General features: G+C 40.4%; 1 protein-coding gene across 1 annotated transcript in view; it reads right to left on the bottom strand.

The window, feature by feature from the left end:
• Positions 1-25,843, bottom strand: part of COL25A1 (collagen type XXV alpha 1 chain) — a 288,446-nt gene that overhangs the window by 14,192 nt on the left and 248,411 nt on the right. Inside the window, exons 31-35 of the mRNA XM_073572140.1 lie at positions 24,458-24,511; positions 22,627-22,680; positions 20,780-20,806; positions 18,408-18,461; positions 3,397-3,483 (exon numbers count right to left, since the gene is read on the bottom strand). Coding sequence (XP_073428241.1) covers positions 3,397-3,483; positions 18,408-18,461; positions 20,780-20,806; positions 22,627-22,680; positions 24,458-24,511 — 276 coding nt within the window. The remainder of the gene's footprint in view (positions 1-3,396; positions 3,484-18,407; positions 18,462-20,779; positions 20,807-22,626; positions 22,681-24,457; positions 24,512-25,843) is intronic.

Genomic DNA, 25,843 nt, shown 5'->3' with positions numbered 1-25,843 from the left:
ATAATGTGGATTTTTCTGGACTAAAACATAGGATCACAGATATCAAAGTATCATTTTATTGAACTTCCTATGACCTAACTACCCATATACATGTTCTAGGAGGGTTGATCCTACTGACAGATTCCCTTTAAAGGGTTTGGCTAATTATAACAATTGATCATCATTCAAAGGATAGGATTCATCATTAATGTAGTTTTCAGAGACAGTCTAGTGCTGTACTTGACTATCTCAATCAGTCCTATAAACAATAAACATAGGGGTGGTCTTTCTGCTCTACCATCTCTTCATTAAACCAGGGGACTTCACTGATACAATTCTTAAGATTAGTGAAAATCCAAATGATCCAAACCCGTTTTCATATAAGGTGACAAGTTGTTATGATGAGCCAAATCCTAAAATCACTTGCATGGTCTCATTCAGGCAACATACACAAAGTACTCAAACACGTCTTCAAAGATTAATCTGACTGATTTCATGAACTGGAAACTAGAAATGGACAGTCATTTACATCTGGAGTTTGCAATATGAGTTTTTCTATATCATTTCTGAAATGGACTATCAAAAACCATAGCTCGTAGAGAACAATGTTGTCTAAGATCCACATTTTCATGATTTGGTGGTGACAATAATTCCTATTTTTCTTATTATGCATAATGAAGGGCAATAGAAAACAAAACAATAAAAATTCTTGTCTTTTATGCAGTCTTTTAGCAGTCTATTCAACGATCTTCAAAAAACAGGTTAATCAATGTTGGGAGACAACGGCTAATTATACGCATCTGAATTTAGATGTTTAAAGGGTTTTCCCACAAAAGACACTTATCTGCTACTGATTTGGGATTAAATAGAGCAATTCTGTCATTGTTATTGGGACAAGTAGATACAACTGAGTACAAGGCTCAGCTATCTCCATCACAATCTCCATCTCATAAACATTGAATGGAGTTGAGTTGTCCTCAATTTTATAAGTGATGAGGAAGACTGGTGGGTCCTGATCTGGTGCTGATTGTCTGTCATTCCAAAGCCCCTTCAATTCATTCAGGGTGGTTTTCAATCTTATATTCCTCCCACCCTCTTCCCAACATGTAGTCTTGACAAAGAGGAGAGTACAATGCAGACTTCTGTGTCAGGAGTTAATTTCCCATGAGATAACATTCCTAGTTTCATTTTCCCCTGAACATTTGCCATTGGGGGACACTCCCATAGCTTTTATTAGACTCATGGCAAGTATGGCTGATTGGCACCTTTGGAGCACCTTTGGATGTAGTTAATAGCTAATAAACCTAAGGAATTTGGCATCAATTTATTGCAGATTAATTAAAAGTATTTGTATTACTGAACACATTTGAGGACAACATGAGATAGCTTGGAAATGGCTGAACAGACTATTAAAAAAGCTTACACGAAAAAGAAATGCAGGAGCTTATTTTTTCTAATATTGTTTTTTTACATCAGTTTTTTATGTTTATTTTTTTGCAAATTGAGATAATTATTGTAACAATTATAAAATGAGATCTGCAACCTCCAGACATAAAAGACACATAAGAAAGACAAAATAACAGATGTTTTATGCAATATGCATGCTTCATTTTTCCCCAGCACAGCAGCATAAAATGTCTGTATTCATCCAAAAAGTAGAATTCACTGGTCTTTTGATCATGTTTTTACTCTCTTTTGACTTTCCTAGGCTCTGTTCACACTAGCATCATGGCCTTAGTTATTATTAAAACCATGAAAGTTATGATGGACGAATTATATTAGATTCTAACAGATTCCATTCACCTTTAATAGATCCATCAGATTTTATTAGCTATATTTCCCTTCACATATAAAAGGGATGGAAACTCTAGGGAACGAACCCTAACATTAGTGTGAACAGATCCTAACACTGTTTCATGACAGACTATTTTTTCTACTTTTGTAACTCTGATAACCATATTTGCCATATTGGTACAAGGAAAGGGATTTCTAGTATACTTTTAGTATGGGCAGGATTTTAGATTCATGCTGAGTTGAGGAGAGGAAGCTGTGAAGAAAACTACAGGGAAAGTTGAGTAAGTTTCACAGGGAATCTAAGCCATTATAAAGGGTGTGTAGAGAAAGGACTGGGCTGCAGGCTATTACGTCACTACATAAATGACCTATTTGTTTTCTGAGAAAGGACTGTCTAAACTGTAGGCAGTCACAAGTCGCTGAGGTAAGCTCTTTATAGCGGCTATCCACATTTTACTGCAGGGTTATGTATCTGAATAGACGGACACACCAATGTTTGATCGCTTGTAGAACATTCTGAGGAAAAATACAGTGGAAGGACATAAAGTGTGAGCACTTACATGTGTTAATAGTGATATAAGGGTTGTCCAATTTTGGGTACAACTTGTTTCACTTAAATGCATACATTTTGGGCTAATAGTCATTTTTGCAATTGGGCTTCATTAAAAATGTTGCACCGTTTTGCTTTTACACGCTCTTTGTTTCCCTACACGGTCCACTTTCATGCAGCCTCCGGTCATAAATTGATTAGAGCAGCTCAGAAAAAGAGAGATAAGAGTTACAAATTCCCTATCAGCTCACAATAGCAGGCTGACTGGTGGATAAACTCATTCTGTAGCCAGTAATGGACAGTGCAACACAGAGGCTAGAGAAGGCAAACGGTGAAAAATGTAAAATGAAACCCAATCGTAAAAAAGATTTGTAACCAAAAATACATGCATTTAAGTAAAAAAAAAGTCCCCAAAGGTGAACAACCACTATTTGTTTAGTGATATGATAGAATAACTTGATCCATGCAAGATCATGCAGATTTTTTTCAATGCAAATGTTCCAACTGTGGTCTTTGCATTGGTGAGTAAGACATGGACTCACATGCAGGGGAGGAAAGGAAAGAGAAATACTGTACCAATTGGCAAGGGGCATCCAGACCATCCAGGCCAGGCTGACCTGGTTCCCCTTTTTCCCCCTTTATTCCACGGAAACCCTGTTTGTGAAGATTAACTTGTAATGTTACTGATCAATAGAAACCTTTAAAATGAAAAGCCTGCTCAAATGAAAAGGAAAAGAACACTGAGAAAGAGCAAACATTCATTTTCCACCAAGATGCCAAGCCCTATGAAAATGCTAACATTTTACCCATACCCACATACCATCCAATTGTAGCAATCAATCTAATTGTGATTATGTCAGCAAGTATAGCAGATCAGATCTCATTCCAGGATGTTGAATTGTAGTAGATTCCAAGCAAACAATATTTTCGAATTTGTGAGATTACAATAATTTTTTAGGCATCTTACAAAATGAATGTAGAATTTATTTTTGCATTGGTGGGTTTCTGAATGTTTGACCTTTGCAATACATATTAGATTTCATGGTTGTGATTACTGCATTTCTGAGACATACCAACGGGCAAGGTGCATCTAATCCGGGGGCACCCTGTTCTCCTTTCTCCCCTTTAGGCCCTTTTTTGCCTTTCTTTCCCTTTTCCCCCTGTGAATACAATGGTTTATAAAAAAAATGTATCAAAAGGGTCAGCAGATGAGAGGTCTGAAGGAGCATTTACAATGAGGCTGCGCTTGCTATGTTTGTTGATATGAAATCAGTCTATAATTGTTTTTTTTTAGGGTGTGAGCACTGAAAAAAGAGACTTCATTATAATAATGTTTATATGGATAACATGTGTAGGCATATGCTGTACAGGAATGTTTGTCTAGAATTTAATTAAAAGTATCTAGAGCATCAAAAGATTTTCAGTAAGGAATCTTAGAGAATTTCTTCCACGTAGAATCCTCAGCTTTGTTATGCAAAATTGGCAGAAATAAGTAACATTTTACTTATTTCCAAAGCTGATTTAATCCATAGCGCAGCAAAAAGTCTATTCAGAACTTTTCTATTGTGGTGGTGTTACAGAAACCTCTTCCAGGAGCGTAGCAATATTGTATCTTACAGTTACTAGGTTCTTTAGAAGGACGTAGATCTGGGGATTTATTCTGATGGAATATAGGCTGAACTGGATGGACTAATGTCTTTTTTCGGCCTTGCTAACTATGTTATTATGTTATGCATTCACCTCAATTCACCAACCTAATTCTCCCCTTTTCCCTCTTTATAAATTTTACTAAAAACCTGGTCCCTCTAACTGTGTCCACTTCCTCCTTGAACCAAAGAGCACTTGTCAACTGTACTTAGGCTAAGTTCACACTTGCGTTTAGGTGCTCTGCGTAGGGTTGCGCACTTCTTCCCTTCAGATCCGCATAGATGCGCATGCGTCCTGCGTACCTATCTTTAACATTGGGTATGCAGGGACATGTGTTGTATGAGGATGCATCCGCGTGCATCGTTTTGACGTGACCGCCGACCGCACGGTAATGCAACATGTTGCGTTCTCATGCGGTTGGCGGGCACGTCAAAACAATGCACGCAGAAGCATCCACATACAACGCATGTCCCTGCGTACCCAATGTTAAAGATAGGTACGCAGGATGCATGCGCATCTATGCGGATCTGAAGGGAAGAAGTACGCAGCCCTATGCAGAGCACCCAAACGCAAGTGAGAACTTATCCTTAGACAGATGGATAATGACCGGATCATGTAGCTTTATAGAAAGACCCTCATTTATTATAATCATGGCTGTACGGTACATAACAAGCACACTCTACCTATTGTGTCCCCCTATTTCCTCATAGATTGTAAGCATGCAAAAAGGGCTCTCACTCCTATAACTGATGAACTATGTGTTAATTTTGTGATGTCTTTATTGTTTGTGCATGTCTCTGCTTAATTATAAAGTGCTGCGGAATTAGTTTGTGCTATATAACTAAAATTATTATTATTATAATTATTATTACTATTATTAGGATGGAGACTCTCATTGAATTTGATGTGGATGTGAAATGTGTGAATGTTGCATTACAGAGAGGTACAAAGGCAACTGGTGATGAAAAATTACTTTATCCCAGATTGGGAGACCTACAATAGGGCCTGTTTTCTACATTTTTAGGTTCAACAAGTGCAACATACATGTATGCCAACAACACTGCCCAACCACATAATCTCTATGACCATCTGTGAATTGTTCCTAATCCACATATTAATGGAAAATGGAACTTTGCATTATGTAATAATAACATGTCTGTCTGAACCACCTACAAATTTCCAAGACAAATGGGCATTGTTTGCAAGTTGTAGTCACATCTCCACTGCAACAATCTAAGCAATGTGCTATCGAAAACAGCATATTCCAGGGTTCATATGTGAAGATTTCTGACACTCCTCATACATTTTCAATTTTGCCTACTTGAAGCCTTCTCTGAATTTACATTTCATTAGCTTAAGAAATGTAGCGTTAAATAGCACACATTTCAATCAATATCTGTCCATGTAATATACTGATGGTACAAGTCCGCTGGAGTGTTCTGGCTAATAACGAACCATCCTCAACAGCACAGCGCTTATATGGAGACAACTCCTTTCATACTATTATGACATATTGAAAGGTCAGTTCTGGCTTGACCTCCCAAGTAATTTTCATATCGTTATCAATAAACCTCCCACTTCAACATGAAAGGCTTAAGCCCCATACAAAGTAGACTGTCTGCTGACATTAGTTTAATGTGTATAGGAGTCCTGTCCAATTTATTGCTGGGGGAAATATCAATCGGGCATATCTGATTTCAGACTGCTGATCATGGTGTTCTACCGGACATATGAAGATGACAGACTTGTCAGGCGTGGCTTTCTCATAGAGAAAACAGGAGTGATTAGCTGAGCAAGCACTTCTATGTATGGGAGAGAGGGCCGAGATGGCTGATGGATGAACACTGGGCCGAACAAATACTTGGTCAACTGTCATCTAATGTGTATGGTGAAGGTTTATGTGTGACATGATAGATGCAATTTCATATAGACATATTAGCGATTCGTATTCACATGTTATATCATTTTGACTTAGTCATTGTCCCTAGACCTGCTCCTAATAAAGTAATTGAATGTAATGTCATGATGATACACGTAAATGTCCTTCATACCCACCAATAGGCTGTAAAAACTGATAAAAGCAGAAATTGGTATTTATTACCAAGGAAGGGAGGAGGAAGCCACAAAATTAGTAGAACAATGGAGAGTAGTCAAGGAAAGACTGGGGGATTATTCTGCGACCGCTGTATAGTTTAGGCACAGAATGTGCAGAGTAAAAAGAACTGTTAAATCCAGGGCTGGTAGGGCATGGTTATCCACCACATAAACCAGTTAGGTTTAGGGAAAGGAAAGCTTTAAGGGAAAAAGTAAGCAAGTAAAGTTACAGGAAAGTACATATAGGGTGAAGGAGGAGAAGGGAATGCACCCCTAGAAAGGAAAAATAGCATAAGACATTAAAACATTCTTGATCACTCAGTGATAAATGAAGATGGTTTATGATAAAATAATACAAAACAAAATCAATTACATAATTAAAAAGACAGCACAGAATTTTCTATAATACGCCTGTAGTGTGGTTAGAAATGCACTAAACTATAAGAAAAAATAAGCCCAACCATATCTTTTCCTGTGTGCCAGCAATAGCCTGACATATAAGCATTTTTTTGAGTTTGAGAGGAAACAAGAAGACCTGGAGTAAATCAAAGCGCTGACAGATAAGATATATAAAATGCGTGCAAATGCAATAGCTGCTGATTAATAGTAACAGCCGTAGAAAAACCATACTGTTGAGTCACCTAAATACAAGGCTACAACACTGGACAAAACTTGTGATGGGGGCTTTACTCCAACATTAAAGGATTACTCTTATCTTTGGAAGTTATCACTTCTCCATTGGATAGGTAACAACTTGCTCATGAGTGAGAGTCTGATCATTTTGACCAACACCAATCTTGAATAGGGCTCTTAAATGCCGGTGTGACATAGGCACCACCACTCCATTTATTCTCTATGGGACTGCAAGAGATAGCAGAGTATGATACTTGGATTTTTCTAGCAGTTCCGTATAGAATGAATGGAACATTGGTGCGCAAGCTCAGCCCCAGCTCCAGTCACATAGCGCTTCGCGGGAACCCATTCATGGGAACTGTGGGGGAAGTGGTCAGACTTCCAGTGATCAGAAAGTTATCACTAATCTTTCAAGTGGTGGATAACTTCTAAAGATGGAAACAACTCTTTTGTAATGTATTTTATCGCTCTGATTTCACCATTTAGCAGAGTAGTAAAGTCGATTATTGACTACAATGATGTGACATTCTGCAATAGGTGCGCAAAACATACCAAAATATGTTGGGTGAGGTGTAAAAAGAGCCTTGTGATAACATATTACAATATTATTTTCTCCTATTTCAATATGTTGAAGTATCATAATAAAACTTTAAGAAGTTGTCTACATTGGATAAGTGATTATAGCATAATGTCAACATGCAGACCAGCAAGCGACACATTGCTGGAATCAGGGTCTCAGCCCCAACATGATGCTCCTCTCAGATTGCATAGCAAAAACTCGGCAACAGATTCCCTTTAGGTTAGGTGCACACAAGTGTATTTACTGTATGAGTGCAATCCGACAAAACATTGGATCAAACTCAAACCAATGTTATTGTATGGGGCTGTGACAGAGACTTTCTGAGAAAAGAATAAAGAATTCCAGAGTTTGATCCGATATTTGGATCTCACTTGGCCATGCAAGTCAGTGAGTGCGTGGGAAACATCAGAATGTACTCGGATGACATCCGAGTGAGATCCAATTTCTGCGCACTTAAAGAATGGAGAAGATGAAGAATTTTTCTTCTCCATTTTCTCCTTATCCAAGAGAATCAGATCCACTATGCTCTCACTCTGATCAAATTCTGATCAGAGGGTAATTTGCATGAATGATCCGATTTTATCAGATTACAAAAGATACGCTCTTGTGCACCTAGCCTTAGGATGTGTTTTCTAAACCAGACAACGACTTTAGAGTTTAGTGAATGGCTGTGTTAGTGATTACATTTGTTTTTTGCAATAGGGCATATGAGAGTTTTGTAATTAGCTAGTTAGTCTGAAAATTATTGCATAGCCTCCAAATATTCTTATTTCCTTTCAGCTCTCATCCATTTTAATAAATCCTGAATTAAATAGTGTACATATTTATTATTTTTATATTATATCAAATCAAAATTGTAGTTGTCATTATTGTCTAAATTTCTAAAAGAGAAATTGCTGTTGTCGTACACTTTTGAAAATGACTAGTCTCCTCACAGGCCCAATGCTTGGATCACCCTTATTCCTGGGGGTTGTAAAGAATAACTGAAGTACTGACTCCTATAGTCATGTGATGCTTAAATGGACCTGAAGTCACTATACAGAATACTAGCAATAAGTTTTGTAACTTACAGAGTGTGTAGGCAGAGGCTTGCTAGTCACTGTCAACAGGTGGGGAGAAGCTATTAAAAGTATGTTTTTATACATGGCTGGGATCATACAGCCAGTGGCTGATACAGGCTGTCCACGGCTTGGGCAACATGCATCAGCTCACAGGTTCCCTTTAAAGGGAGCCTGTCAGCGCAATGTAACAGTATAAACTTGGCACCTACTTACAAGAAAAGACACCAGCGGCAAAGCCACTACAAAAGACTAGAAAGATGCCAAATAAGATGCTTTAGAAAAAATACAGCCAGCGTCTTCCTGAAGCGTCTTTTACTGAAAATAGGAAGTGGGCACTGTTGTGAATTCTCTTTATCTGACTTCTGAGTCGGGGCTCCCTCTGGTGGATACTGCGGGTAGTGGAGCTGGCCAGGTTGACAGAAGTCTGCCACCTGTCGACGATGATTGGAAATCAGGGGTTACTGACTGGGAGAAAAAGCCGAGAGAAAATGAAATGAACGCTGAGGAGGCGGCGCCAAATTCAAAAGCAGGACATGACTGACATAAGTGAGGCATCTGTGTCCAGGGGGGAAAGACCTGCCCCCCCATTCAAATATCAGGTATGTCTGACCAATTTTAAAAACGATTATTTCTGCGGTGGAAGGGACGCTAAATAAAAGAGCCACCTTTACAGGATGCAGCATTAGTGCTGCACAAGGTGGCTCTTACTTAAAAATGCCTGGGAGGGGTGACAGGTTCCCTTTAACTGTAGACTCTAGGGTACTCTAAAGAAGGAAAGAATTGTAAAAAAAAAAAAAAAAAGTGTCCGAATTTTTTTTATATATTTTTTCCTCTTTTTTTCTGGGGCCGTAGGAGGATTTTTTCTCTAATGGAGACTAAGCAATTGCCTGATCGTGTTGAGCAGCTCGCTGCTGAAGTGCGGGGAATTTCTGTCTATCTCGCTCAATCATCTGCTCTTGAACCAAAAATCCCTACTCCTGATGTGTTTTCTGGGGATCGGTCTAAATTTTTGAATTTTAAGAATAATTGTAAACTATTTTTTGCGTTGAAACCTAACTCATCGGGGAGCTCGGTGCAGCAGGTTAAAATTGTCATCTCCTTGCTGTGTGGCGATCCCCAGGACTGGGCTTTTTCTCTGACACCTGGAGATCCTATTCTGGCTAATGTGGATGCGTTTTTTCAAGCCCTGGGGTTGTTGTATGATGAACCTAATGCTATTGATCAAGCTGAGAAAACCTTATTGGCATTGAACAAGGGTCAGGATGCTGCAGAGTTATATTGTCAAAAATTCCGAAAGTGGGCAGTCCTTACTAAATGGAATGATAATACCCTAGCAGCTCTCTTTCGGAAAGGTCTGGCAAAACTGTAAAAGATGTTATGGATTTCCTGTCCCCTCTGGTCTTAACGACTCCATGTCATTAGCCATTCAAATTGATCGACGTTTACATGAACATAAAACTATGCGAGAAGCGGTGCTGCCTTTCAAACAAACTTCTGAACCCATGCAATGTGATAGGGTTTTGTCTAGGGCGCAACATCAAGAGTTTAGAAGGCGTAATAAGTTGTGCTCCTTTTGTGGGGACGCCTCTCATGTTATTTCTGCCTGCCCTAAACGAGAAAAACGTTTTGCTCACTCATTTGTGGTGGGCAGTGTACAGCTTAAGTTCCTTTTGGCGGTTACCTTGATCTGCTCTTTGTCTACATTTTCTGCTAAGGCTTTTGTTGATTCAGGAGCAGCTTTGAATCTGATGGATTTTGACTTTGCCAAACGTTGTGGTTTTCCCATGGTGCCCTTGCGGACCCCTATTCCTTTGAGGGGTATTGATGCTACCCCTTTGGTGGAGAATAAACCACAGTTTTGGACCCAGGTGATAATGCGGGTCACCCCGGACCACCAAGAGAATTGTACATTTTTGGTGTTGCACAATTTGCATGATAGTATTGTTCTGGGATTTCCTTGGTTGCAAACCCATAATTCTGTTTTGGATTTGAAATCTGTGTCTGTGGTGAGTTGGGGTTGTCAATGTCTTCTTAGTGACACTCCTGTTTTCTCCACCTCTCCCCAGTCTCATGATGTTCCTGACTATTTGGCTGATTTTTCTGATGTATTTAGTGAGAGTAAGTCCGCGTCTTTGCCTCCTCATAGGAGTTATGACTGCGCAATTGAGTTAATGCCCGGTTGTAAATTTCCCAAGGGTCGGCTTTTCAACTTATCTTTACCTGAACATGATGCTGTGCGATCTTATATCAAGGAGTCATTGGAGAAGGGTCATATCAGACCATCCTTTTCACCTTTAGGTGCTGTTTTTTTGTGGCCAAGAAAGATGGCTCATTAAGACCATGTATTGACTATCGTTCCCTTAACAAAATCAGTGTGAAATATCAGTACCCGTTACCCCTGATTTCTGATTTATTTTCCAGAGTTAAAAGTGCTTGTTGGTTTACCAAACTTGACTTCAGGGGGCGTATAATCTTACTCGCATCAAGCACGGGGATGAATGGAAGATGGCGTTTAATACTCCGGAGGGACATTTTGAGTACCTGGTGATGCCTTTTGGGCTCACCAATGCCCCTTCTGTCTTCCAATCTTTTATGAATGATATTTTCCGGGACTTTGTGGATAAGTTTTTGATCATTTATCTGGATGATATTTTGATCTTTTCCAGTGATTGGGATTCTCATGTGGAACATGTTGGGACTGTGTTCCGGATTTTAAGGGAAAATACTCTGTATGTTAAGGGATCGAAATGTCTCTTTGGTGTACAGAGGATTTCATTTTTGGGATTCATTTTGTCTCTGTCTGCTATTGAAATGGACCGGGCCAAGGTCAGGCCATTTATGATTGGGTTCAGCCCACTTCTCTGAAGGCTCTCCAGAAGTTTTGGGGTTTTGCTAATTTCTACCATAAATGTATAAGTAATTTTTCTGGTATTGTTAAACTACTGATGGATTTGACCAAAAAGGGCGCTGATGTGGTGAATTGGTCTCCAGAGGCTGTCTTGGCATTCAGGAGCTTAAGCGGAGATTCACTTCTGCTCTTGTTCTAAGGCAACCTGATGTTTCATTCCCATTTCAGGTGGAGATAGATGCTTCTGAGATTGGTGCAGGAGCCTTTTTGTCTCAAAGAGATCTGGTAACGTCTAAGATGTGCCTTCTTTCCTCGAAAATTTTCCCCATCTGAATGAAATTATGATGTGGGGAATCGGGAATTGTTGGCCATGAAGTGGGCTTTTGAAGAGTGGAGACATTGGTTGGAGGGAGCTAGACATCAAGTTGTTGTTACGGCGGCGGAACACGCTTAAAAAAATATAAATAAACGTGTTCGCCGCCCGGGGTCCACCGTGCGGCAGGTGATATGACCGCTGCTAGAGAGGCAGAGCACTGTAGCGGTAATGTGCACGGGGTTCACTGCACCCAGTGCACTAAAGCAAGCTCTGTTAAGGTCACAGAGCTGCACGCTTAAAGCATACAAAACCGCTGAGTCTGTTCTAGGTCACAGACTCCAGCGGAGCAGACACGGTATAAATAGTCACAGGAGTAGCCTTAGACGTCAGGACAACTCCGTCTAGACCTACCATGAGAGAGAGGTGCGAGACGTCGCAACTGCGAACGCTCGAGGAACTGCAAACGCAGCATGGTGAGAACGGAGCCTCAGCGGAGACACCGCGATATCGCAGACGCGATGCAGGATGCTAGATGCTGAGACAGAAATAGCTGGAGCGCGCTGACGCTAGCGCTGCTACTGGCGGCTACCCAATCACTCACACAGTCGTAATATCAGAGGGAAGGGGTTTCATAATAAGTCAGCCACCAGTCCAAGCATCCATCACCATACATACATTTTATTTCTGATCTCCCTGTCTCTCAGAGAATGACTGTTATCTGGGTGATTTGCGATAGATTTTCTAAGATGGTCCATCTTGTACCACTCCCAAAGTTGCCATCTTCTTCTGAGTTGGTGCCCTTGTTTTTACAACAGGTGGTTCGTTTGCACGGGATTCCTGTGAACATTGTGTTGGACAGAGGAGTCCAGTTTGTTTCCAGATTTTGGAGAGCCTTTTGTTCCAAACTGGGAATTCAGTTATTTTTCCCTTCTGCATTTCATCCTCAGACCAATGGTCAGACTACGAGAACAAACGAGACTTTGGGATCCTATCTGAGATGTTTCATATCTGTTGATCAAGATGACTGGGTCCCATTTTTGCCCTTGGCCGAATTTGCGCAAAACAATAGGGCTAGTTCTGCCACTTTGATGTCTCCTTTTTTCTGTAACTTTGGGTTTCATCCTCGATTTACTTTGGGACAGGTGGAAGCTTCGGCCTGCCCAAGTGTGGATTCTGTGGTAGAGAGAATGCAGCAGATTTGGGACCAAGTAGTGGATAAGTTGTCCCACTCTCAAGAAAAGGCCCAATGGTTTTCCAACCAGCATAGGACCATAGGTCCCCGGTTTAAAGTGGGTGAAATGGTTTGTTTGTCCTCAAAAAATATTAGTATGAAGGTTGCGTCTCCAAAATCCAAGCCAAGGTTCATTGGACCTTATAAGCTTTTGGAAATCCTTAACCCCGTTTCTTTCTGTTTGGCTTTTCCAGTTACGTTTAAGATTCATAACATTTTTCATAAATCTTTGTTGAAAAGGTTTCCCATGGCGGCACTCCCTGACCCTGTATTGGTTAAGGGTAATTTGGAGTACGAGGTAGAGAAGATTCTCATCTGGCCAGACGGAGACTCCAGTACTTGGTCAAGTGGAAAGGTTATTGCCAGGAGGATAATTCTTGGGTCTCTGCTTCTGACATTCATGCTGAGAGATTGGTTCGTGCTTTTCACCGGGCCCATCCTGATCGGCCTGGTGGTGTGGATGAGGGTTTGGTGACCCCTCCTCAAGCGGGGGGTACTGTTGTGAATTCTCTTGATCTGACTTCTGAGTCGGGGCTCCCTCTGGTGGCTACTGCGGGCAGTGAAGCTGGCTGGGTTGACAGACGAAGATTGGAAATCAGGGGTTACTGACTGGGAGGATATAAGTGAGCAGGCTTCCCTCAGTTGCTTCTATTGATTGGATTCTTCCTGTGCATTTTGAGGTCTGCTGTCTCCTGCCTGATCCTGCATTTTTCAGTTAAGTTGTTCATTTGCTAATCATAGAATCATAGAATTGTAGAGTTGGAAGGGACCTCCTGGGCCATCTGGTCCAACCCCCTGCTCAAAGCAGGATTCCCTAAATCATCCCAGTCAGATGTCTGTCCAGCCTCTGTTTGAAGACTTCCATTGAAGGAGAACTCACCACTTCTCATGGCAGCCTGTTCCACTCATTGATCACTCTAACTGTCAAAACGTTTTTTCTAATACCTAATCTGTGTCTCCTCCCATTCAGTTTCATCCCATTGCTTCTAGTCTTTCCTTGTGCAAATGAGAATAAAGTTGATCCTTCTACAATGTGACAGCCCTTTAGATATTTGTAGACAGCTATTAAGTCTCCTCTCAGTCTTCGCTTTTGCAAACTAAACATTCCCAAATCCTGCAACCTTTCCTCATAAGACAGGGTTTGCAGACCGGTCACCATTCTGGTCGCTCTTTTCTGAACTTGCTCCAGTTTGTTGATGTCTTTTGTAAAATGTGGTGCCCAAAACTGGACACAATATTCCAGATGAGGTCTGACCAAAGAGGAGTAGAGGGAAATAATGACTTCACGTGATCTAGACTGTATGCTTCTGTTAATACATCCTAGAATTGCATTTGCCTTTTTTGCTGCTGCATCACACTGTTGACTCATATTCAGTCTGTGATCTATTAGTATACCCAAGTCTTTTTCACATGTGCTGTCACTTAGCCCTATTCCTCCCATTCTGTATATGCTTTTTTCATTTTTATTGCCCAGATGTAGTACTTTGCATTTCTCCCTGTTAAAAACCATTCTGTTAGTTGCTGCCCCCTTCTCCAGTTTATTTAAATCTTTTTGAATCCTCTCTCTCTCTTCTCTAGTATTAGCTATCCCTCCTAGCTTTGTGTCATCAGCAAATTTAATTAGTTTACCCTCAATTCCTTCATCTAAATCGTTGATAAAGATGTTGAACAATACAGGGCCCAGGACAGAGCCCTGTGGTACCCCACTTGAAACATTCTTCCAACTGGATGTGCAGCCATTTACGACCACTCTTTGGGTCCGATCACTAAGCCAGTTATGATTCCACCTAACAGTTGCCTTGTCCATTCCATACTTAGTCATTTTTTCAATAAGGATTGTATGAGAGACTTTGTCAAATGCTTTGCTGAAGTCAAGATATACTATATCTACAGCATTTCCTTGATCCACCCAATCAGTGATACTGTCATAGAAGGAAATTAAGTTAGTCTGACATGACTTATTAGTTACAAATCCATGCTGACTCTGTTTAATCACTTCATTCTTATCCAGGTATTGACATACATGTTGTTTAATAATTTGTTCAAAGATCTTTCCTGGTATAGAAGTCAGACTCACCGGCCTATAGTTGCCTGGGTCCACCTTCTTCCCCTTTTTGAAGATAGGAACAACATTTGCTCTTCTCCAGTCATCTGGCACTTCTCCTGTTCTCCAAGAATTTTCAAAGATTATGGAGAGGGGTTCAAAAATTTCTTCTGCTATCTCCTTCAGTACTCTGGGGTGTAATTCATCTAGACCTGGAGACTTGAATTCATTTAGGTTAGCTAAGTGTTTCCTCACTATCTTTCTGTTTATATCCTGGATTCTTCTATTCCCTTAATAGGACAGGGAAGAACAGTTGATGTTACATTTCCTTTCTGAGAGAAAACAGATGCAAAATAGGAATTTGAAAGTTCAGCCTTCTCAACATCCTGTCTTACAATTTCATCATTTTCATCCTGTAAAAATCCTATAGCATCTTTGACTTTTCTTTTACTTTTGACATATCCCCAAAATCCTTTATTATTGCTTTTGACATCTCTTGCAAGCCTCAATTCATTTTCAGCTTTAGCTAATCTGATTTGTGCCCTGCAGGTTCTGCAGACAGCATTATATTCTTCTTTAGATATGCCTCCCTCTTTCCATTTTATAAACATTTTTTTCTTCCTTTTTAGCATGTGCTTAAGTTCTGTGTTCATCCACCCTGGTTTCCTTAAATGCTTCCTATTCTTCCCTCTTTTCGGAATTGTTAACAACTGTGCTTTGAGAATTTCATTTTTCAAGATTTCCCATCCTTCCTGGACATTTTTGTCTTTAAGGATATCCAGCCATTGGATCCCTCCAATTCTCTTTCTGAATCCCTGAAAATCTGCCTTTCTGAAATCTAACCTTGACGTCTGAGTCTTCACAGGTCTTCCGCCTCTAGTTATCCAAAATTCTAAAATAGCATGGTCGCTACCTCCTAGGGTCCCAGCCACTTTTACCTCCTCAACCATTTCCTCCCTGTTTATAAGGATTAGATCCAAGGTAGCAGTTCCCCTTGTTTTCTCCCCTACCTTTTGGAAGATAAAGTTGTCAGCAAGAGAGGATAAGAATTTCCTTGACCTGTTAGTTTTGCCTGAGAGAGATTCCCAACAATTGTCTGGATAGTTGAAATCTCCCATGACAACTATGTCATATTTTTTGGAGAACTTGGCCATTTGATGCATAAAGAGTTCATCCATATCTTCAGCTTGCACAGGCGGCCTGTAGTAAATGCCTACAATGGTGTCCTTTCCATTTTTCTGTCCTTGTATTCTTACCCAAACAGTTTCCACAGAACTCCCAGTCTCTGAAGCTTCAATCTCTGTGCAGATATACGCGTTTCTAACATACAATGCGACACCCCCTCCTCGTTTATCAAGTCTGTTTCTTGCAAATAAGTTGTATCCTTCTAGTCTTGTATTCCAATCATGTGTATTGTCCCACCAAGTTTCAGTGATTCCAATGACATCATATTTCTTTTCCTGTGTTAGTAGTTCCAATTCTCCTTGTTTGTTGCCCATGCTTTGTGCATTAGTATAGAAACATTTTAGTTTGCGATTGGTTTCTCTTTCTCCAATATTTTTATTAATTAGATTCTTTTGTCTTTGTTCTTCCTTTCCACTTCTAATAGCAGAGTTCTCAATAGCATTTGTCAGGTGTATGGCTTTTTATGGTCTTTTGCTTCCCTTCCCACATTGTTCTAGTTTAAAGCTCTCCTTACAAGTGTAGCAAAGCGACTTCCAAATACATGCTTTCCAGTCTTCGTAAGGTGCACCCCATCTCTAGCAAGTAGTCCATCGTATAAGTAATTCACTCCGTGATCCAGAAATCCAAATCGTTGCTGACGGCACCATCGACGTAGCCAGTTGTTCACCTGCAGAATCTTATTCCACCTCCTTGTTCCATGGCCATCCACTGGGAGGATGGAAGAGAAGACCACCTGCGCTCCCAGTTCTTTTACTTTCTTGCCTAAGTCTTCAAAGTCTCTGCAGATGGTTTCCAGGTCATTTCTTGCGGTGTCATTTGTCCCCACATGTAGTAGCAGGAATGGGTAGTCTTCTGTAGGTCTGAAGAGTCCTGATATCCTGTCAGACACATCTTTGATGTTGATGTGTCAGACACATCCTTTGCATCTGATCTGGTTTTGCCTCTTTTTGCTTTGCTGTGAGGGTTCAGCGTGCTCCCTGCTGGGGCTGTGCTGGACCCTGCTCCATATGCAACAACTTGTGTTAGTTTGATCAGTCCCCTGTTATATTAGTCTCTTTTGCTTTGCTGCCAGTTCACACCAGAATTCTGATATAGTGGGGGAGAGGTCGTGAGACCTCAGTGTTTTTTGTACATCAGACGTGTTGGATTTTTTAGGGTTTTTGCATGATTGCAGACAGTGTCTTTCCTTTCCTATCCTATCTAGACAGTTTGGGCCCCATCATTTGCTCAGTCTATTTTCTGCCTGTGTTTGTGCCTCATCTTGCCTCACCGACAATATATGTTTGGGGGCTATCTATTTCTTTGGGGTTCTACTCCGGGGCAGTTTAGATTTCACCTTTTTTGCTTTAAGCTTGGTTAGTTCTCCAGCTGTGCCGAGGCATCTAGGGCATCGTAAATACACCCCACGGCTACTGCTAGTTGTGTTGTTAGGATTAGGGGTCTGCAATCCGCTGAGTTACCAACCTTTCTGGTTTCCTGGTGGCCTAGCCTATTCCTGCTATCCTCCTCGGTGACCTATTCATAACAGGGCACCATCTGCGCCTTTGGACATATTGAACATAAACAGGAATCCAGGCCTGCGGCTGCTCTATGACTGTCTCTTGATCTTTGATTTGTCCAAAGGTGATGACAGTAAAGCCAGTGCTGATTGGGTGCCGGACTAATGTATCACAACAACAGCAAGAGAGCACCAGGAGTGCAAGTGGCGACACTGCTGGAACGGGAGGTGAGTATAAGTGTTTTTACTTTAGTGGCGTAAAACATTCAGATCGAAAAGGGTTTTCCTGGTAGTGACCAACCCCTATGTGCACACATAGTTTTTAGACTTTCAAAAAACATTAGTTTTTCAAGTGCCACTTCTTGAAAGTCTACGTTTTGAAGTGTATTGGAAAAGCTAATTCTTCCTGACATGTTATTTATAGTCTTTAGATTTAATAGTGTCTAGTTTTGAGAAGTTTCCTTTCAGCATTTTAGGTGATATTCGATCAGGCCGCCCCCTTGCACGAGCAAAACTGAAAATAAAGATTACACAGCAACCACAAGACAAATTTAATCACCCAAGGAATCATTTTAACTGTCTGTAGGTTACTATGTACAGTCCTGCTGACAGGTTCCTTTAAAGGTGTATGCTTGTAGCTATTTTTTTTATTGAAAACGTCAATTAGTGGACATAGTAATAAAACAATTTGTTCTTTGTGCAATTTCCTGATAGCAATGATTGCTTGTCCCAGTATCTTTGTCAACATGTATAAATGACTAAGCACATTGAGAAGTTACTATCACAGCTTCGGGTGGGGGGGGAGTTCTAAGGGCAATGCTCACAGTTCAGGCGATCACTAGTGTTTGGCACACAGGAAAAAGATTGGATTTATAGAACCTATTATCAAGTCAAGTAAATTCAGGGACACACTTGCTATGTTAACATCCACATAACACTCTGGTCACCTTTTCTCCCCTCTCTCCGGGGTCTCCTTTCTCTCCTCGAGGACCAGGAAAACCCTGAAACAATATACAAAATTACCTTGTCTAACTGTATGTACTGGATAGATTGCAGGGGACTAAAACGGGTTGTCCATAAACAACATGCAAATTTTCCACAGGATAGATGATAAATGTATGATCACTAGAACAAGGGGCCCTAATTACCTTTGTAAATGGAGTGGTAGTAAGCATGTGCAGTCCCTATCCTATAGATAGTGAATGTAGATTTCATCAAAACATTGGAGGATTATAATGAGGCCAATCTGGGCTACTGTCTGGTTGCCAAAACTCTGGGGGTGCCAGTGGTTAAATTACCTGCATAAAAATCTGACTGCAGCATTGGGCAACCAAGGAAAGAGCTTGCAAATTACTTCCTTCAGCTCTCCAGTCATTGGCATGCCATGAGATCAGGTATGGTGTCGGCTTAATAGGGAAATGGGTTTTATCTTCACCCAAAGTGCCCCCACTGTGCACACCTATGCATTTAAGGCACACCTCCATAGAGGAGTATCCTTACTTATTATGTATAGCACTTTCCTTTATTTCATAGTATTCTCACTTATTATCAATAGTGCTGTCCACTATTACATACTGTCTTTACTTATTGCACATATTGGGCTGTCCATTATTACAGTGTTCTCCCTTATTACGTATAGAACCATTCATTACATAGTCTCCTTTCTTACTATGTATAGTGGCATCCATTATTACAATTATGATCTTATTTTGTATAGCGCCATTTCTTAATACATTCTTCTCCCTTATTATGTATAGCACCATCCCTTACCATTCACCCTTGTTATGCATAGTGCCATCCATTATTAAATAAAGTCCTCACTTATTCTATACAGTACCTGATGCCTCTGCGTGTGCATTGTAGTAGTCTAAAGTGTAGAATGCATTAATTTTGAAGGTTAAATACTGTAGCAAGGGCAATGCATGCAAATAAATTCTACATCTTTTCATTATTTCCCACATGTGCGTTTGTGATTCCATCATGTGACCAAACCAAATGACCCATCATGTGACCTGTAAAGTGACAAGTCACCTACCATGTGACTCCACCATCCTCCTACCCCATAAGTCACAATATGTCAGGTGACGCGATGGAGCTTTTTCAGTCTGAATAGCTTGGGACCCTGGGTAAACTTAATCTTCCTCTCACCTGAAAAGCTGACCATCACCTCATTCACACAGGAAACTTGAGCCTACCATTCTCTGAATTGATGTGGGTCCCAATAGTCAGACCCCCAGTGATCATACATTTATCACATACTGTATACTATGGATATAGTTTATGGGACAACCCCGCTTAGATATCAACTTTCTGTAAATCTTTCACAGCATCATGTGGAAACCTTGCTTTGCATTGTTGCAGGAATGTATTTTGTAGATTTTGTAACATTCCGTTTTGTTCTACGTTTATATTATCTTCTTGGTCAGAGCTCTGCTAAAAAAACTTGATCCAATATAATATATACTATACTTAAAGAGTAGTCCAACATACAAAGTAATTTTCATCTTAAATCCCTATCTATCTAAACTAATGTCTAATAAACTTGAATAAAAATTCCCTATCCTTCCTTAATTACACTATCTAACTGCTGCAGCACTCTGCCCCCTCACTGAAATGAAGAGTAATCAGTGGCACTCGTTTCAGGGACTGGGCTTGTCTCTGTTCGATGAGCACTGTGTGATGTGCGCAATGACAGTGCACTCTCTGCTGCCGCCTCAGATCGGCAGTAACAAGCCGACATCAGAGCGCTCTGTTAGTGTGTGTTCTAAGACTGCCCGATATGCAGAGACCAGCGTCGCCCCTGCAAGTGATGTCACTTGTGGGAGTGGTGGGCGATGCTGGCACCCTGATGATGCTTTGTTTGTGTATCCAAACCCTGGGATTCTCAAACAGGGCGTCATCAAAAAGGGAGTGGTAAAAAAATAGAATAGCAATTAGCAGTTAGGTAGTATAGTTAGGGAAGGATAGGAAATTGTTAATTCAAGTATATTAGAAATAACTTCATATGGCATTAAATACATAGGGATTCAGGAGGAAAATTACTTTGTATGTCAAGCCACTCTTTAATATTCATATTGGTACGATATGACTACATGTATCTACTGCAAATATACTATGCTATCAACCTAAGCCTGGCTATTCGCAATGTATTAAAATCTTGTTCAAACAAATATTAGAATATATTATAACTGTGCATTTACTGTACAATAAAAAAGAAAAGATGAAACAGGAAAGAAAAACAACAAAAACATGAAAGTGGAATGTTTTTTGGTATGTACATACAACATGCACAGACCCATTTTTCATCCATATGACTTACATCTAAACCAGGCTCCCCATCTTTGCCCTGTGGGAAAGATTGTGACATTTCCGATTAATAACAGCATGACCTTTATCACTGGCCATGAATATGCTGTATGTATCAGTAACTGTCTTTCATTGCTTCTAAAGTTCATCTTATCTCCAGCCCAGCATTGTGCCCAGTATGGAGGTATTTCAGGCTTGTTTTTTTAACAGTAACACAGACAAGCATGAAATAATCCTATGCACAATGCCATGAACTGTATATACTATACCCACATGTACAGCATGTGCACAATAGCGTTCCAGTATGAACATATGCTAGTAGATCCTTTGTGTGCTGCATATTTTAATTGCCGATTCGTTAGTAGTGTTATCCCATCAGAAAAAAAACATTCTTTATACCCTATAAAAATATCTAACTGTCACAGACTTGGGGTCTCCTGTCTATGAACTAGAATGGAGAGCAGATGAGTATCGGTGGCCTCCCGGTCTGGCTTACCCAATCCGTCTAGGTATCACATGGACGATCATACATTTCTATAACTAACTTGCAAGGCTTTTAACCTAATCAGCTAACTTACAAAATAAGGACCTGTCACTTGCTATAACTACCGTATGTAATTATTTTTGTTGCTCTTTCTTCCTGAAATATGGCCCTTCCTTCCCAGTATGTAAATCTAATATGTTAGCCATGAGAATGTGGTCATCATCTCTTCTCTGTGGGCATTTTCATGAGGATCAGGCCACTTTGGCTAACAAGACCAGATTTATGTACATGGAAGAAAGGACCATATTTCAGTAATGGAAAAGCACACAAACAAAAAATACCAAGGTCATATTCAGGAGAACAATGGCATTTACACAAGATAAACCAATTACATCGTATTCGCAAGTGATAAGTCCTCTTTAAATGTATCTTTTCCATAGATGTGAGTCTCTGTTATTTACCATGAATATAGACTAAAGGGCCTTTTACATTTAGCGATGCACCAGCGATCCGACCAGAGATCCGACCCGGTCAGGATCGCTGGTGCATCGCTAAATGATCACTAGTGAGCTGCCACACAGACTGATCTCACAGCGATGCAGCAGCGATGCAGCGGACGATACTCACCTTTCACACTCAGCGATCCTGATGTCCTCCCGCCCGCGTCCAGCGTCGCTCGTCGGCGCCAGCAGGAAGCGCCCGACGAGAAATGGAGCCGGACATTCTCGCGCGATCAGCGAAGGACAGCAGGGGAGCCGGTCGGAGGTAAGTATCACACATAGCGATATCGCTAGCAATATCGCTATAACGTCACAAAATCGGTGACGTTTTAGCGATATTGCTAGCGATATCGCTATGTGTAAAACTCCCTTAAGGGTACTGTCACACTTAGCGATGCACCAGCGATCCCGACCAGCGATATGACGCAGTCAGGATCGCTGGTGCATCGCTAAGTGGTCGCTAGTGAGCTGCCACACAGGCAGATCTCACCAGCGACATAGCAGGGGTCGCTACTTACCTGTCACACTAGGCGATCCTGACGTCCTCCCGCCCACATCCACGCTCGTCGCTCGCCTCTCCACAGGAAGCCCAGCAGGAAGCTGACGACGAGAAACGGTCTAGGACGTTCTTGCGCGATCAGCGATAACCAGCGGAGGAGCGGTCGGAGGTAAGTATCAGACATAGCGATATCGCTAGCAATATCGCTGCTATGTCACAAAAACCAGTGACGTTATAGCGATATTGCTAGCGATATTGCTTAGTGTGACAGTACCTTAAGTTGTTTCTACCGTCTCTGCCTTAGTATCCTCACTGTCTGCACTTCAGTATACACAAAATTAATACTAAATATTGGAACTTAAGCATTAATGACTCACAGGTAGACCATATGGTCCTCTCGGCCCTGGATCACCGACAACACCCTTTTCTCCCTGGAAAGAAAAATAAATTCACAAAATTGCTCCCAAATTTGTAATTGTGAATAATCTGTGAGGGTAAAACCTAAGGAAGTTTAAGAAGGACTCTACCTTATTTCACAGGGATGAATGGTAGACGTGCCATTCATTGTCATTATATATGTGCATACACATTAACATTTATTTTATTATTGTTGTGTAGCTATAAGAGCATTTAAAATATTTTTTATAAAGTCGAAATTCTGAACATAAAATGTTTTGTGATTATTTGATACAGGAAAGATATATCTTTGTACCGTGTTAGTGATTATTTGTACATCCAAAGCATCCAGAGAGGAGATTACATGAATTTTTAGTTTTCATTGCAGGGGTATTCTTCATCGTTGTAATTGAAAATGAGGGTGAGCATTAAAAATCAGCTTTGACATCACTTATCTCCATATATGCATATGTAAAAAGTAGAACATGATCTCTCTAACTTATCATATCACTACAAGAAACACTACAATAAACACTTGTTATGCAATTTTCTTACACAAGGGTCTTAAAAATGCAACTTGGAAATTTAAGTTGCAGTGTGAAGATCTGAGAAGCAGGAAAGTCAAGGGCTGCCATTTAGGCGCTCATTTTGCAAAACCATTTATCACAATTTTTGTTGTTAATTCATGGTTAAAAGCTTATTTATAAATATATACAATTACTTGGTGTTATGTGCTTTTTTATAGCTTGTTAGTTAAGCCACTAGGGATTGCCATTTTTCCTTGATGGTGTGTCTGAGAATGACACTTAGGCCATGTTCACATGTTCAGTATTTGGTCAGTATTTGACCTCAATATTTGTAAGACAAAACCCAGGAGTGGGTGATGAATACAGAAGTGGTGACGTGTTTCTATTATACTTTTCCTCTCATTGTTCCACTCCTCATTTTGGCTTACAGATACTGATGTAAAATACTGACCAAATACTGAACATGTGAACGTGGCCTTATTGCAAATACAGCCCCAGACCATAGGATACTGCAATGGGTGACCGACTCTATCTCCTACACTGTGGCTGCTTCATCTGTGAACTGGGGATGCCAAATGGGCTGTCCAGTTCACAGTTGTGGGGTGAGAAAGGTGCCATTTAATTGTAGCCCTATGCATAGTTATAGTTTCTTCCTGTCACCACTCATGCAGTATTCAGCGGTGAATGGTGACAGGAGTTCCAGGGCAGTGACGGTGAGAAGACTACCATAGCAGCGGCAGTGAGCGCAGGTCAGGCAACCTGACTTTGTATTACTATTGCCAGGCTACTGAGCTATTTCTCAGTGGAAGTCGTTACTACCACAGCCCTGCTTTGAGCAGTGAGAGAGGGCTGCAGCGATAATGGTAAGAACAGTTCAGTAGCCTGGTATTAATATAATGTCAGGCTGCTCACAGCCACTGTCAGCGCTAGTGTTCAGTACCTAATTCTATCATCTGTGATACAGTTCAGAGAGCAATATATTTGATCTGATCTTATCATGTGTGATACAGTCCATTCTTCTGATCCTATCATGTGTGCCCTCTGAGCCATGTGTATAATACTATCAGGTTTGATACTATCTGCTGACTTGTAGGAAGCCAAAAACCTCCTAGTATATTGTTTGGAGTATGGCAAGAAATCGGAATACCCAGAGCAAAGTCATGCAGGTAAATGTAGAACATACATTATGCTGCCGACTATTTACCAAAGCAATATAATAAATAATTTACCAATGCCGATGTGCCCATTGTAAAATAGGATAAAATAGGTAAAGTGGACTACATACCCTGTCACCTTTAGGACCTGCAGGACCGGGTGGGCCAAGTGGTCCATCTGTGCCCTGAAAGAAATAATTTAAAAGCACAGTGAACTCATCTGTGCGTCAGAACGGTGATACTGGTGGATCACCTCCTCTTTGTTCATCGGCAATATAGGAAATAGAAAGTCTGAGAAAGAAATCTAGTTAGAAGAAATCATGCAGCGGAGACACATAGAAGGACAAACAGTGTGTCACAATTAGGAATACATGAAACAAGACATGGCACAAATAAGAACATAAAATGATGGTGCTTTTTGGAATAATCAGTTTCTAGCAAACTGTATTCCCTCAATTAAGTACAATTTCAGCTGTAGACAAGAGATCAATTGGAATTTGGCATCCAGAACCAGTGAAAAGAAAGACGCATGCCTGTATAGGAGAAGATCATGCTCGAAGAATCGAATAATAAAGGAGGAGTAGTAGATGGAGGCCATTCCAAAGTGTTTTCTCAATGAAGCTTGAAACAATTTCAGTTATTAGACTGCAAACATCTTTATATGAACGACTCTGCATATGTTTTCTAACCATTACAGAGGCCAACTACTAAAATGTGCTTCTATGTACAATATAATAGATTTGTAACATCTTATTTATAGGCTCTTCACAAGCTTAGTGGAAGAAGATGGATATTGTCCTTTTAATAAGCAATGAATGTATAGACAAGTCCTCTTCTACAGGAATAATACTTAAACTTTGCATGGGCGGTTTCCCTACTTGTATGATTGTGACTTATTGCTATTAAACCTGACAGTGGATACATGCTGCCCATGTATGATTTCAGATATGTATGTTTGATTCTACAGTGTTTCAGAGAAAAACATACTTTAAAAGCCAACATATGACACACTAATTAAAAAGGCCGGTCCCCAACAGCTTCTCCCTATCTGCTAGAAAGATTGACAGGTCTCTCCCTATACATGCAGGAAGAGACCCATCAGTCTAGGGGAAAGAATGGGGAGAAGCCGTTGAGGACTAGTCTTTTTGATAAGTCACCTATGCAGTTCAGTAGCACCCATCCGGCTTTTAAAGTATGCTTTTCTCTGAAATGCAGCAAGGAGTCAAACATACATCAAAAATCATACAGCCAGTGTCTGATACATGATACATGCTACCCATGGATTTGGCAGCATCTTTTTTGGTTAAGGAACTTTATCTCATACTATATATTGTGATCTACAATGACTAATTATTTTTTAATTATTTTTTACTTTTTTCATATTTTATTCGATGTTACATTGAATTAGAGCAGATTTGTGGACCAAATAAATGCTGCACTAATGCTTTAATGTCAATGTGAAAACAAAACTCTACAATCCTATCTATTACAATTATAACATCACTGCATGTATAACT

The sequence above is a fragment of the Dendrobates tinctorius genome, unplaced genomic scaffold (assembly GCF_039654945.1).
Source record: "Dendrobates tinctorius isolate UK_male_01 unplaced genomic scaffold, ASM3965494v1 ptg000030l, whole genome shotgun sequence".
In the NCBI taxonomy this organism is placed as follows: domain Eukaryota; kingdom Metazoa; phylum Chordata; class Amphibia; order Anura; family Dendrobatidae; genus Dendrobates; species Dendrobates tinctorius.
The sequence above is the reverse complement of the archived record's forward strand: the minus strand, read 5'-3'. Positions and strand labels throughout refer to the sequence as shown.